This window comes from Mizuhopecten yessoensis, unplaced genomic scaffold, assembly GCF_002113885.1.
Source record: "Mizuhopecten yessoensis strain PY_sf001 unplaced genomic scaffold, ASM211388v2 scaffold10565, whole genome shotgun sequence".
Classification (NCBI taxonomy): domain Eukaryota; kingdom Metazoa; phylum Mollusca; class Bivalvia; order Pectinida; family Pectinidae; genus Mizuhopecten; species Mizuhopecten yessoensis.
The window spans coordinates 390,841-405,880 of record NW_018408610.1 but is presented as its reverse complement, the minus strand read 5'-3'; the positions used below and the strand labels follow the sequence as shown (position 1 = coordinate 405,880).

Here is a 15,040-nt window from a genome sequence, read left to right as displayed (position 1 = left end):
AGATTCATGAAGCACTGACATAAACAAACGTTTTTAAAAAATAACAAGAATCATTAATTGAAATTGTAAAAAATATTACTAAAATCCGGGAACATTTGGTACAGTGTATGACATGCAAAATAGTTTGAAAAGCAATTTAATAAGGAAAAAGTAACTTTTCTTAGATTATGCAGTAAATATGTTAATTGTTGATTGTCGAATCGTGCATCTATTTTGGAAAGAAAAGAAAGTCTCAAAGTACAATTCGGTACACTGTTGTGTTTTTCGATTATATATATGCATTTTTAAAATATAAAGCGTTATACACCATCATCAAATTGAACAAACCATGTAAAGGTAAGTTCAGGGACGATTCCATAACAAACAAAATCAAATAAAACACTGAAAAAGGAGGCCCTACACATTATAAAAGATTTTTTTTTGCAAGGTTTGCGCCATTGGAAGAGACATTCATGTCGGATCATTTCATCATGTAATGAGACAACATGTCTGTTCATATGACTGAAGGATTCCGGTTCTCTGAAATTGCTGGTAGTTTATGGTGTCTTATTCCAGTTTTCAGCTAATCTTCAGTATCTGTATCTAGAATATATAAAAAACGGAAATGTAAATGTAATAATAACCGTGGAATTTAACAATGGAAATTGATGCGGCACGAATACAACGAAAGAACTAGTCATTAAAAAAACGGATCGTCGCATTACTTAAAAAAGGAAAGCACACATAATGAAAGCAGAGTTACCAAAAGGAACTGATGGGACGGCCTTCGTACTTTACCAGAGGCAAAACTAGAAACTCTGAAAACTTAACTGTTTTCTGAAAACGTTAAAAGTCACGATGTAAAGTATATTATTCTATTATCACGTACGCCTTTCATGTAACACAAGTTTGAAATTCACCTGTTTTGTACAAATTCCTCGGCTGCCATATTGTTACCTGTCCAGTTCATGGGTGCTTGTCGTCCTGGATACATCAAACGTCCTTGCCTTGGTATTGGCCTATAGAAAGGTATACAAACATTGCAGTGCAGTGATAAATAAAATTAATACAGGGCCAATTTGTTTCCGGATATATTCATATGTAAAATATTTTGGAGCAGTACCTGTTGTTCTGCACTGCTTCGACTGCTGTCTTATGATAATCTGCCAATCTCGGGTAGAGTTGTGGTGCCGGATACATTCGACGTTCTTGCTCTGGTATTGGTCTATGAGAAAAATGTATTGATATAGAATGGTAATAGCGATGAAGCTTAGAAATAATAATAACTTGAATGATACTTTCACCCTTATTTCGTCTTCTTGATGCTGTTAAATTATGTTCATTTTGTTTTTTGTAGTTAAAGAAATGAGACAAACTTATTCAACTTTAACATTGCTAAAACTACTTGTAAAATAGTTCTTTTAAGCNCCCACCCCCAGTCTTTGTTAAAAAAAAAATCAACGTATATGCGTGTATTACAGTAGAGTATAGAACGAAGATGAGAAAATATTGGAAACGAAATTGACGAAGTCCGCTTCCGACCTCATTCTGCCATTCGACAAATGATATAGTCCCGTTTCCCGCTTGTTTCTCGGTACAATTTCCGGGGAGTTTATTTGAGGAAAGTGTTGTTTTGTTGGAAAATAATACACATACGTATATGATCTATCGTCCAATAATCCTTGATTATCAACCAATTAAAAGTATCGTTACATCGGAACCGTGGTAAAATTTCACATAAACAGTAATCAAAATTTGATAGCATGGTTGGGGAAGATTTAAACCTATTGTACCTATGCAACTTGAAACGAGCAAGGAAAGTGACAGAGCACCGGACTACACGAATGAGACTGACCTTTGACCTGGCGGAGTTTCCAATATAATATCCATGTCCTCATTCTCCATCCTGGAGGTATTTCTATGGACCTCTGCAGTGCCGGGAAGCGTCGGACTGTGACAATGTGATATACTCATTATAGTTATTTTACAATAGCACTTGAAGTTAATTGCCTAATGTAGTTCATAAACGGTTGTATTCTCATATTCAAATCCTTTTTAAAAATATACATCTGTATAGTTTTCATTACATACAGTACATCTATTAAGGTGAAAGAATATCTTAGATATCTTAATAAATAATGGGCTTAGATACTGCACATACCTATTTGGTTTTCCTGTTTGTCTGCGTCTGTTCCTAGCAATGAGGCAGATGATAAGTACGATGAGACCGATTATGACAGCAAATTCACATGTATTGAAGATGTAAGTATTGTTCTTACTAAAGAACTTAAAGACTTCCTCCTCACATGTGTCACCTTTGTAAACAAGGGTCGAATCTTCCTTGCATCTGTGTAAAAATTTGTATACAAGTACAAATGTATACAAATCATATAGCATTGGTCATTTTTTACGATTGTTAAGATATTTTTTGCATATTATGAGTAAGGAAGATTTTTTTTACATGTTTCTTTGTAATTTAGAACTGATAAACTTTTACTGGCATTATTGAAACTATCTGGTTTTATGAAATAACTTATAGAAAAAGGAGATATAAATGCTTGTTTTATTTTCGGACATCCTGCACATTGTACGATGTTTTGTGGCATGTAGATACAGAGCATATGAACATTTATCAAGAGTGTAGACTTAGGACAGAACCGAATATTACCAAGGCTATGGACTTATATTCTACACCCACGTGTAGAACATTCATATCCACCATTCATATATATAAAGATTGACTCCTGTCCATAAATGATACAAATATTACAAATAAACGATTTTTATAAAGACATAGTATTCAATAATATTGAAACCAGGACAAATATACACATACGTTTTTACAAAACACAACACACAGAAACTACGATCAAGTCTCAATAAAAGAATAAACAAGTTTTCCAAGAAATAATATTATCATACTGTACTAACATTGTTTACGGGTCAAGGACTACAGCAAACTTCGGGTACTAAGAAATCAACCGCCTGAGTCTAACACAAGGTGGTACATTGCATAACGCACTCGCCTTTCACCAAGGCCACCAGGGCTCAATCCCCCGATCTCACGTGAAAAGGTATGGATGAGCTGCCCGACACCGTTGGTTTTCTTTTCTTCCACATTATGACCCCCACATCTCTGACTTGCTAGCATCCGGGCCAACAAGAGTGATTAATGAAGGTTAAACTAACTTGTATCATAATTGTTGTAGAATAATTAAAGTTTATATTTGTATATACACCCTAATTTTTGAAAGATGAACCTATTACACACATATGGCTGCATAATTTTAAAAAGGTATATATACAGTATGCCAAAAACTGCACTGTATCATACAGAAGAGGGGAGGTAATTATTAATATTAAATCATTCAGAGTGCCAGAAAAAAACAATCTATGAAATAGCGGACTGCTCGGTAAAAATTCTGTCACCTCACATTTTCCTAAATATATGAACATAGTAGCAGACAATTAACCAACAAGATACTCCTTGAGAGCAAGCAGAACAGTACGATATGCTGAGAACACACTTTATAACTAAAGCAGTATGCAGAAGATGTACATCAAGTTTGTTTGATAATTGATTTGTCCATGTCAGTGCCGACCATGTTGTGGAGGTTGATATTCTTCCGCTCACCAAAATTAATATTTAATAACGTCACGAACTAAATTGACAAGACGCAATGTTTCAGAGTAACTTGAACGATTTGTTTCTATGCACACAGGAATTAGAAAAATAAAATATCCCGACCTGGAGGTTGCCGGGTGCTCAATGCAAGTTAATGTATAAAGGTTCTACAACAAATGGACGTGCATGTTCATTGTTTTCTTACTTAGTAAAGAAAGTAGTAGCGTTAGTTAGTATTCAAATTTAGAAAGGACACAAAGTTCAGATCGAACCACTTTGGGATTTATCCACAACTGATAATTGTAATTGTGGGTTTTACTCTTGTAGTGTTATAACTATGTAAACACTGTATCAACTTATTAGTTTTAGGACAACATCTCTATACAAACGTCTCCCTTCAACGATGTTTACATTTTAAATGTACCATAGTCAAACTCAATAGCAAAATTTATCTCAAGATAACCCAGAATGACAGTGTATATGGGAGAGCAAAATACAATGGCAAATAGTTTGACTGCCTCAAAAATATTACCATGAAATCAGAAATCCTATTCACAGATTGAAAATATAATAAAAGCAAAACAAAAATTAAAAAAACAACCGGGGACATATCAGATTCTTTTCTGATAGACATGTTTGTCAGCTCTAGGTAAGAATCTCCAGAAAACAGCACAAACATCTTTAATTAATGCCTGTGACAGTGTTTTAACGAAAACTAAATGAGTTAATCGTGCGAAAAGAATGCATTTCTCAAAGCTAAAGAAATACAAAACTTAATTTTAATTTGGTAGTATTTTAAAAACTATGGTTTATATGTTTCATGTTTCTGTGTATCAAATATACTAATTTGCTACTAGTTTAAGCCTTGTCTACGTCAGATTCCATAACTTCTTGATAAAGTTAAAATTGGGACACCGTGTGGACGATAAACTAGTTTGGAACTAATTACACCTTGGTCTAAACAAAAGACAAAACCAGAAAAGAAAGTCGATTCAAAAATACATGAACTGATGAAGTGTAACCTTTCTTTCTTTTATCTTAAGAGCGATATCATGACGAAATTTGAAAAAAAAAGAATCACGTAATTATCTTTTTTGTTAATTTAAAACATCTTTATAAATCAAATTCAAAGGGTCACAGCGCAAATATTGCCACACCGCATTCAAATGTAAAGGGTCATAACGCGAAAATTGCCACACCGCGATCATTTTAAAGGATCACAACGCGAACATTTCCACACGTGAAAATTTCCACTTTTACGGAATATTAGAAGAACTACCTGCATTTCACCGTTCCTTCTGTGTTCACGTAGCATTCCCCGTCGTGTGAGCAAGGGTTTTTTGTAGCACATTTATGAATGCAAACAAACCCTGATGAATTACTCCATGAACAAAGCGTATCATAAGGACAAACGTTTTGTAATGCACTACAGATTCGGTCCTCTCGTGTAGACGCCAACATTTCTGAAAAATAACATACTTATGAAATGTATTAAACATTATAATACATTTTTGGCCCTTGTGATACATTTGTAGAATGACATGTAACTATTTGAAGCAGTTAAATTTCGCAAGGGCAAAATCGGATGGAAATATAACTGCTTATTGTAAACCAACTCTACCATCATGGAGATTGATTGATTTATTATAAAAAGGAACGATTTAATCACACAGAATTATTAAGTGTGCGAATTCTTTCTTAAACGTAGAGAAACGTTTATATTTTTTTAGGTTGGGGACGTTTGAAGTAAATTGATAGCATTGTGTTCAGACTCACCTGTAGCTATTGCTGAAGCAGTCTTGTTGCTTTCAACTGCATATATTTTCCTGTCAACTGTGATATTTACATCTCTATAATCGGATTTCGTTTTGTCGAAAACCTGCTTTTGGAAGTCAGTGTTGCCTTTTAAGGTAAATTTACAAGCAATTGAACCCTTACTGAAATAAATACAAACATGACTACATAATGTTGATTATATTTAGAACAGTAATTTTCAAAATGTACAGTAAAAAATGTATTAAATTGCAGCAAAACAATGAAAAACGGTGCAGGATTTACTCAATTGAAAGAAAATATCAAATGTACCTCAAGGGCATAAAACAGAATCATAGTAATACATTCTCAATTCTTTGATTTTTGACCGGAATGATGATACATCTTAACACGACTAGTGTGTAACAGGCCAACGGGCCTCATCAACTTATATGTATACCTATTGTTATTCGCGAAAACTATATCAATTTAAAAATAAGCTCAATATATTAATGCATTGGTTTCAGCTAAATAAATATGAAGTAAAAAACTATAAAATATGTTCTCATACTTACAAGAATCCATTTATCGTAAGGCCTTTGAAGCCCTCATAATCCCCGTATATTAGGACTAGCTGAATAAAAAATAAATAAAAAAAATCATCAAAAGCGGAAAGAATGGACAAGAATTCGTTATATATTTGTGTGAAAGATAATGAAAGAAAATAGTGTATTTTTCATGCTTTAATATTCACGGTATTTGTATATAAAAGATTTTTTGCTTTCTCAAAACATCAGATATATGTTTGGCTGGATATTGAACATTGAAGAAATTGAAAATTCAAATTGACAGCTACAAATTTTAAGAAAATCCGACGAAGTTAAGGATTAATCCACGATAGTGTTTGCGTCAGTACCACTAATGCGTTCTAACAGGACGATATTGAAATTAGGTGCATTGCAATGGTAACTTTGTTTGGATTTACCCACTGACGTATTAATTGTTTCAAATACGTGTTTCCTCCCGCATATTTCCAACGAGTATATTACATTACAAGTTGGTTGAATCTGCTATCAGGGTCCGAGGTTGGCCAAAGCATTGTAACTGGAATTTACTTTTGCACGAATTACGTGAAATAATAGTTTAAGTATGTATTATTAGTTGTATCCAGAGTTGTGAAAATTTAAGGGTTCATAGGCATCTTTTCACTAAACCTGTATTTCCTTATATGTTTCAGAACAATAAGGAAATGGATTTTAATAAGAGCATATCTCTCGGGCGCCGAAGGCGCCCAATCGAAGCTCTTTAATGGTGACACATGCGTGCGTAAACAGAGTTGCTTCCCCTTTCTATACGTTGCCTTTTCGTCCGGAAGTAGACGTCCTGTGGGGAAACAGGAAGTGTATCCTTGAAGCAAAGACAATTGTGTTTCAACCCATACATGAAAATCTTCATATAGTGAAAACAATCTTCATGTTTTATTACTTGTTTATTTAGATAAAAAAAAAATAGTATACATTGTAAGTGAAAAAGGTCTATCACATATAATGAGGTACTAACAGGCATGAAACTTCGTTTAGAGATTATCACACTATGACGTCACAAGCACGTCACAATCCATCGGCCTTCATCGGTTATTTCCGGAAGGATGAAACATAACCGGAAAATTCTTGAACTGATGTCCGTTGCATTTATCTCTTTGTCGGTGCTTCAAAACTTTTTTTATTTCAGTTTTTTCCAAAGGCACAAAAAGTAAAAATGCGGATATTTTCTATATAAGATATTTTTTTCACTAATTTCCCAGACAACCAACCCAAGTGAAACGCCCGTTTTCAGCAATGTATTACTTTTTCACAACGCGTGCCGATTTATTACTAGTTACAGACAGAAACTGTAATTTTATTTTGCATCGTTACCTGTCAAACCTCGGTGACAGTTACACAATTTGAAATTCAATCCGGTATTTCAGGATGGAACAGTAATTGAGACTACATATATAAAGATATAAGACAATTTCAGTTACATCAAAGTATTACAATGTTTTCTTTTTTTTAATTTCATTTTTTTAACTAACATCTCTATACATTTACTTAGACTAATCGTCAAATATGTAATATGCACTTTTTTCTATAGCAATTACCAAACAGTTTTCCCCCAGCTTATCTCAATAATTATTTTGGTGCCCTGACGGTAGCACGCAGATGGTTTAATTCTTAATATGGGAGGAAGCTGGAGTATCCAGAGAAAACCCGCGTGGTCGGGCAGGTGATCGGGATAGAATCCGGTGGAGACGAACGCATTATCTACTGCGCCACCCAACCCATCATATACGTTACGCACAAGAACAAATATCTACTTTAGCTTTGACTGCAAGAAAATGGCGTCATTGATGCAAAAATTATATTTTGAATACATTTTTACCAATCATAAATGATATAAAAATTCTACGTACGGGAGACCGGGGCAAGTTCGGCCATCCCTGATATTTTTAGTTTTTGAGCTAACATTTACAACTTTAAGGATCTTAGCAGTTTAGTTGACTAGGCATTTAACGACGAAAAAATGGCGAGGAAAACTCTAATGTAAAATGACTTAACAGGAGAAAATTACTTTTGAGAGGGTAGAAAGAAAATCATGATATCGCTTCTAGTTATGCAAACATTTTGAAACGGAATCGCTACTTTTTTACAGTCAAACGTGTAATATACTGACAGCTTCAAACGATAATCGTACAACGGACTTTAAAAAAAAGGTGGGGGCCGAACTTAATTGCCCCGGTCTCCCGATTGTTATGTCGGTCTTAATCTCATTAGAGCTTGTTTTTTATAGTTATTCGTCGACTTTAAATAAAGTTTATCTTATCTCATTCTGAAAGTTGTATTCTGAATCAGTAAATATCAGAAATCAACAAAAGCTACGCTCTTTTAAGGCTTTGCCTTTTCACATTATTTTTGTTTTTAGAACAACAGCGTTGACATTAATGGACAAAAAGCAATACGGTACATTAAATATTTATTTTAATTGGGCTTTCTATAACGACATATACTTTTGAAGTAAGTGTTTCCTTCGTCATAATTCAAGAACAGACTTTTCAATACGGTCAACTTACTCTTTGTTTGAAGGCAGTAGCATACGTCTGATACGTCGGTGAACTCGGATTATTCAACATGGACGGGTAACTGCCTTTCACATAAACAGTTAAAGTAAAAGACCAAATTGCGTGTTCTGAAATGAGAAATTTGTACCAGTGCTGTTATAATTTCATTTGCGAATAAGAACAGAGATTCGTGAGTTTATAATTTTCATGTTTTTTCTCACGAGTATAAAGAAAATAAAACTCCGCCACAATGCAAATATCTTCCTAGCAATATATTTTGTGACTTAAGCAGTTTATGGCAAACTTAGCATTAAACACCATATACAGAAATCACGTAGTATACAAAGCGTAGACCCTTTATTACTGTTTGATCTGAGAAACTCTTATGTATGTTGTCTTGTCATTATCCTGTCTTATCAACACACACACAAATATTGTATATGCCAACTTTTCCAGTGCTCTCTGATTATTCTGTAGAAGCTTTCATTTAAAACTTGTAAAATCGAAATACGTGTTGGAAAAAAAGATTGTTCATCTTGTATAACTTTCTACAAGATGAATCGATTTAACTAAGACCACAATTTGAAGGCTTAACGAATTTACACACTGACCAAAGTAAAGTTTGCAGAGTAATACAATATCAATTCCACATTACACTCATCTATATAAATCATCACACATAAAACTATATCAAGGATCATGCGGCTACAAGCGAGCTTACACATCCTATAAAGATTAATTACAAATAAATATGTTTGTCAGTTAAACCGCCTACAAATCTTACCTGCCTTTTACTACAACTATTATCGTATTTTACTACAACTATCACCTGTCGTTTAATACAACTATAACATTCCTTTTAATACAACTATCACCTGTCTTTTATTTCAACTATCACCTGCATTTTATGACAACTATCATCTGTCTTTTACTACAGCAATAACATGTTTTTTTACAACAACTATCACCTGTCTTTTACTACAGTTATCACCTGTCTTTTACTAAAATCATCACCTGTCTTTAAATGAAACTATCATCTGTATTTTACTGCAACGATCACTTGTCTTTTACTACAACTATCACCTGTCTTTAGATAAAACTATCACCTGTATTTTACTACAACAATCACCTGCCTTTTACTACAACTATCACCTGCCCTTTACTACAACTATCACCTGTCTTTTACTACAACTATAATCTATCTTTTACTACAACATTAACATGATTTTTACAACAAATATCATCTGTCTAATAATACATCTATCACCTGTCTTTTACTAAAATTATCACCTATCTTTTAATACAACTATAACCTGTCTTTAAATAAAACTATCATCTGTTTTTTGCTACAACTATCACCTGCGTTTTAATACAACTATCTCCTGTCCTTTACTACATTTATCAAATATGTCATTCACTAAAACTATTACATGTCTTTTACACAACAGTCACATGTTTTGTACTATACGTATCTCATGTTCCTTTATACAACTATTACCTGTCTTTTACTACAACTATCGCCTGTCGTTTACTACAACTATCACCTGTCTTTTACTACAACTACCACCTGTCATTTACTACATATATCATCTGTCTTTTAATACAACTATCACATGTCTTAAGTTCTAATCAGTCAGAAATGGATGTGGCCTACCTTGGTTTACCACCTATATATAACTCAAGTTAAACCTCCTGCAGTAACTATTGATATGTAAATACCTGCTACCAGTAATTATATATACTTAATCAACAAAGAGAATGTAACTGAATGTTGATTGTATGTTTACCGTCTAGTGTTTTAGCGACAAGTTTGTAAATAGCATTGATAAAAGTTCATCTTACCAAACATCGGTTGATGCCACTGATAGTTGTTTGACAAGGGATTTAATGTAGTGTTCCTTGGCATGTAAAAAAGCCTTGCATTTCCTCCTTGTATTGGAGCAAAGACGATGTACTTTTTCGGTGGACGAGCATATATAGGCTGTTGTTCTTGAGGTGGAGCAAAGACAGGATGTCCTTTGTTGTACGAGCTAGTGTTCGTGTTAATACTCATATTATTATTGTTCCCGTCTGGTGCTAAATTTTGAGTCCTCGCTGGTAGTTCTATTTAAACAAAAGAACTGTGTATTAAGTGTTACTTCATACGAGTGATGTACATGGATGTCTTGAAAACAAAAACAAAACACAAGTTATATCACATAAACCCTGTCGTCAGAACATAAGGGTACGAGTAAGTTGGTTTGATTATACCATTATACCAAACTTTGTTTAATAGATTTTTGAAATAACTGTGATTATAGCTTTTGGATTTAACAGCATGTTGGAAAACTCAAGTATCATATTGGACAGGTTTCACAGTAATTTTGTAATATAATGTTTGTAGACGTCTAAATGCAAAAGCTTCATAAATGTCATAATGTGTGTACACTCTTGAAATGATAGGTAATTCCTAAAACAGTCAATTACCTAAAACATATGTAGGAAAGAAAAAATAATCAGCACATTGTGCTACAATGATATTACATTTAAAAAGTAACATAATATATCTACAAACTAATTAATTGTGTTACCTATGAACGATCCAGTGACTTTTCTGACTGATGTACAAATCAGCGTAAGGAATAGACCTGTAAATGGAAACAAAAGTAATGTTTCAAATTTCATTGATATTTAAAAATTTTGCAAAATAAAAAATTCAGAATAGCGGATCTTCCAAATTTATATAACTGCTTTTTAAATGCTATTCAGCTTCTGGATATCTTGTTTCTTCTTTGTTATGTGTTGAACCCTTAAGAAGCAATCTGCAACGCCTGCTTCGAAACATAGGTTTCCAAACATGAACAGTTATGCAGTTCTACACTATAACTATCCAAACATGCATTAAGGTCATAGGAGTGTATTGCTTAACTGAAATAGGAAGTACATCCCTAGTTGAAAATCCAATGTAGGGAGACAGTATCACAATTTCCGCATATTCTAATGTTTAATATTAAACTGATGAATATTGTATGTTTATTATTGACAGAACAGTGTGTTCTTTCAATATTAAAATTATTCAAAGCAATCCAGGCATTAGTTCAGTTGTTTTTTAATCAATGAGTCACATGTGTCCATTGTTCTGTACTTCAGGAAACCGGCTACCTATTTCACTACTGTGAAGTTTTTCAAGAACGATAACTCTTCCATGCAATTACTATGTGTATATGGTTTTATTATAAAATGTCAATTTTTAATCGTTTATAGATAAGTAATCATACACAATTTCAGCATTGATGAAATTGATATACATTAATGCAATACTAATCTATCTCTATAATTTTAATTGACATTTTTTGCAAAACATTGTGTGTTTCATTATTGTTTTTCAAAATTCACTCCTTTTTACATAAATTTCCATTTAAAATCCTCATCATTCTGACAACCTATATTATTTTTGTGGCAGAAAATGTTCTTTACTTCAAAGCAATATAATTACAAAATGTGAAGAAATTCTACTGAGAAATGGCGACACAATCCTATTACCTTAATTAGTTACTTGTATTTCGATAGCACCATTGACTCATCTTATTCTTTATGTTCCCTGTAAAGGGCGTTTATGACAATGTCAATGTATAGTTTGTGGCTTGGTTGACATTACACACACACTAAGACAGTAAGATAGTAAATGATGTGTCAATTATGTTTAAAACTGTTTTACTCACATGATCTTTTAATTTTCATTACAGTCATACTTCTCATTCAGCACTGAGTCATACCTGTTTACCCAAATCCTTACTGATCAAAGTATATCCTTAAGGTAAAACCTGGTATAAAGGACTTGACGTGTCATCATCTTTTGTAATTTAAATATGCAATGTTATCGTGCTATCTATATGAAAAGCCACCGTCCGCCATGTTATTTTCTATTACGGGGTTCCCCGCGTGACTCACAAATTACTTTCTGGTAGACCGATGGAAAAGGTGGAATCGCCGTATCTACATCCTTCATAACTTTTGTATTACGAAACCGTCTTTCATATGGTTTTTGTAGCTTTACAAGTGTTTCATTCTGCGTTAGCACACTTCAATGTTAAAAATCAATAGATTAACTCTTTAAAAGGGACTATTTCGAGCTATGTTAAAAGCCTGTCCCCTCATTGTTTCAGAAGTAATAATAATAATAATTCGAGGTTCTCAATACCGCTTTATCACAACCGTGTTCGTAGGTCGTCTCTAAACGGTTCACTGATTATTATCGGTGGTTATAGGGCCTTTGCAACCAGCCAATATCTTTCTCAACTCCCTGGGGAGCATACAATCGGAGCTGCCATTTCGGCGCTAACAGCTATCATTCTGCAATTCTAGCACTGCCCATCCACGTACCCTTTTACAGCTGAGTAGACTGAAACAATCGGAGTAAAGTATCTTGCTCAAAGATACAACACAGTGCCGTGCCGTGACTCGAAAACGCAACCCTTCGGTCACGAGTCCGTAATGTAAAATATAGGATTTTTCATTTTTTATTATTCTTGTATACCAAACTTATTTGCAGTTTTTCTTAATTGTCATGGTTCATGGTCAGACCACATCAATTTTATTTATGAAAAAAACCCATATAAAATAATAAATCTGTTCAGATCACTTAAGTATAGCTCGAAAGGAAATCTTTAGAAATAATATACAAATCTTATATTCGTCCAAACCTTCAGTATGCAAGTGTTGTGTGGAATAATTGCGATCAGACAAAACCCGATCTTCTTGAATCTAACCAGCTTGGTGCTGCTTGAATAGTTACTGGATTACGTAGGGGTACTAGTCATGCTGTCATTTATAATGAACTAGGATGGGATACACTTAAGAAACGCATAAATGACCAGCAATATATGCTTTTTTTTAAAATAACAAACCGTCATACCCCTAATTATCTATTTGAAAACATTGAACCTTATATTATAAACAATGACTTAGTGACCCATGATATTCGACATCAACGTATATTTCAAACACACATTTGCAGAACTAGTATATATTTTAACAGTTTCTTTCCTAGTATGATGTCTCGGTGGAGTAGATCCGATTGTAATTATTATAATTTTAGGTCCGTAAGTAAACTTAAAAAACAACTCGTCCATCATGCCATTCTTCCTAATGCTGATGATTCGTGTACAAATGCTTTTAAATATGATGGGACTATATCTTTTAACGTCATGCAAGTCAATTAAATTCTGATCTTGTTAGAGACCACATTACTACAAAATTGTAATAGCCTATCCTGTATATGTCGCAACCAGGACGAAGATGTGGATCATTTCTTTCTATACTGCCCTAGGTATATAACCCAAAGACAAAACCTATTAGATTATCTGTCTCATTCGCAGCTTAACATTCAACTAAACCTACATTTAAATATCGACTTAAACCTGATTGAACATTTAGTAAATAATATCAATATACTAACTAGGGGAAGTAACCTACTAAGTCATTATCTTACTTCTACTATTTGTGTCTGTGTTCAGAAATATATTGAGGCTACTAACAGACTTTGAAATAACTGTTAATTGTAGTTCCAATGTGTACGTATACATGTCTATATGAATATTCCGCCAACACGGCTCCTGCTCTGGATTATCAATGACTGGGTAAGCACACAGTGGTGGTGTGTATGGACATTTTAGTGCTGCTCAGTTATAATTGTTATCGGGAGTAGGAGTGGTGTTGAAGGACTAATTGGTGTTACTACTGGTTACTATGTAAAGAAAAAATTACAAAATAAAAACAACTATATTTGTTTTACTTCAGTTAATTTTATGTTTTTTTAATTTTAATTTTGCTTAGTTCAAAGAGAGATAGAGACTACTAATTACTATTTAATGTTCCAAGCCAGTGCTTATATGTTAATGTCTAAATTATAATTATGTTATTGTTTGTAATGTATGTAACCTATGGGAGAGGGCTTGTATAGGCATAGCCTATTGCCCAATTCCCATTGAATCATTTGATCTAATCAAATATTTTGTAATGAAAAAAAATATCATAATGAAGAGTAAATGTATTGGTGAAGGTCGCCATCGTATCCTCGCCAAATCTCGTTAATGTAAAGGTACACGAAATGTAAAAAAAAGAGGCTAAACTGGAACAAATATTTTCTTCTTTTCCACCAGTGTTCAGTCATAATGATTAGACTTTACATATAGCCATGCTTTCTGATTTATAAACCATATTGTCATTTGATCCCTCCTTTGAATATCTTCCACCACATATTTTTGATTGATATTTTTTGTCATTCGTAGTTCATGACCTAGTCCTTCCATCATCAAAATATGTTTGGTATACAAAAGTTATAAGCTACTTTTATTGTAAGATGAACACATTATTTGTCTGGAAAATATCATTGCAGATGGCTTCCCGCTGTTGATTCGACTGTAAACATATGATAAATCACCATAGCAAGATATTTTTACACATATACTGTAGCATATGATCCCTAGTTTTGGATGCATCAAAATTTAATTTTGTTTGGTATTTTTGTTGTGATAAAGTTTAAGTCTAAACCTCACCAAAAGAAAATTGAAATCAAAGGAGAGGTCATTTTGGAACCAGCCCCCCCC

At 33.5% G+C, this 15,040-nt stretch overlaps 1 protein-coding gene across 1 annotated transcript in view; it reads right to left on the bottom strand.

Moving 5' to 3' along the window:
* Positions 1-368: 368 nt before the first annotated feature.
* LOC110461100 (interphotoreceptor matrix proteoglycan 2-like) overlaps positions 369-15,040 on the bottom strand; it is a 15,221-nt gene continuing 549 nt past the window's right edge. Inside the window, exons 2-12 of the mRNA XM_021514386.1 lie at positions 11,024-11,080; positions 10,296-10,556; positions 8,466-8,581; positions 5,932-5,990; positions 5,381-5,541; positions 4,884-5,067; positions 2,141-2,326; positions 1,835-1,930; positions 1,103-1,204; positions 900-998; positions 369-582 (exon numbers count right to left, since the gene is read on the bottom strand). Of these exons, the coding sequence (XP_021370061.1) occupies positions 570-582; positions 900-998; positions 1,103-1,204; positions 1,835-1,930; positions 2,141-2,326; positions 4,884-5,067; positions 5,381-5,541; positions 5,932-5,990; positions 8,466-8,581; positions 10,296-10,556; positions 11,024-11,080 (1,334 nt within the window). The 3' untranslated portion in view covers positions 369-569. The remainder of the gene's footprint in view (positions 583-899; positions 999-1,102; positions 1,205-1,834; positions 1,931-2,140; positions 2,327-4,883; positions 5,068-5,380; positions 5,542-5,931; positions 5,991-8,465; positions 8,582-10,295; positions 10,557-11,023; positions 11,081-15,040) is intronic.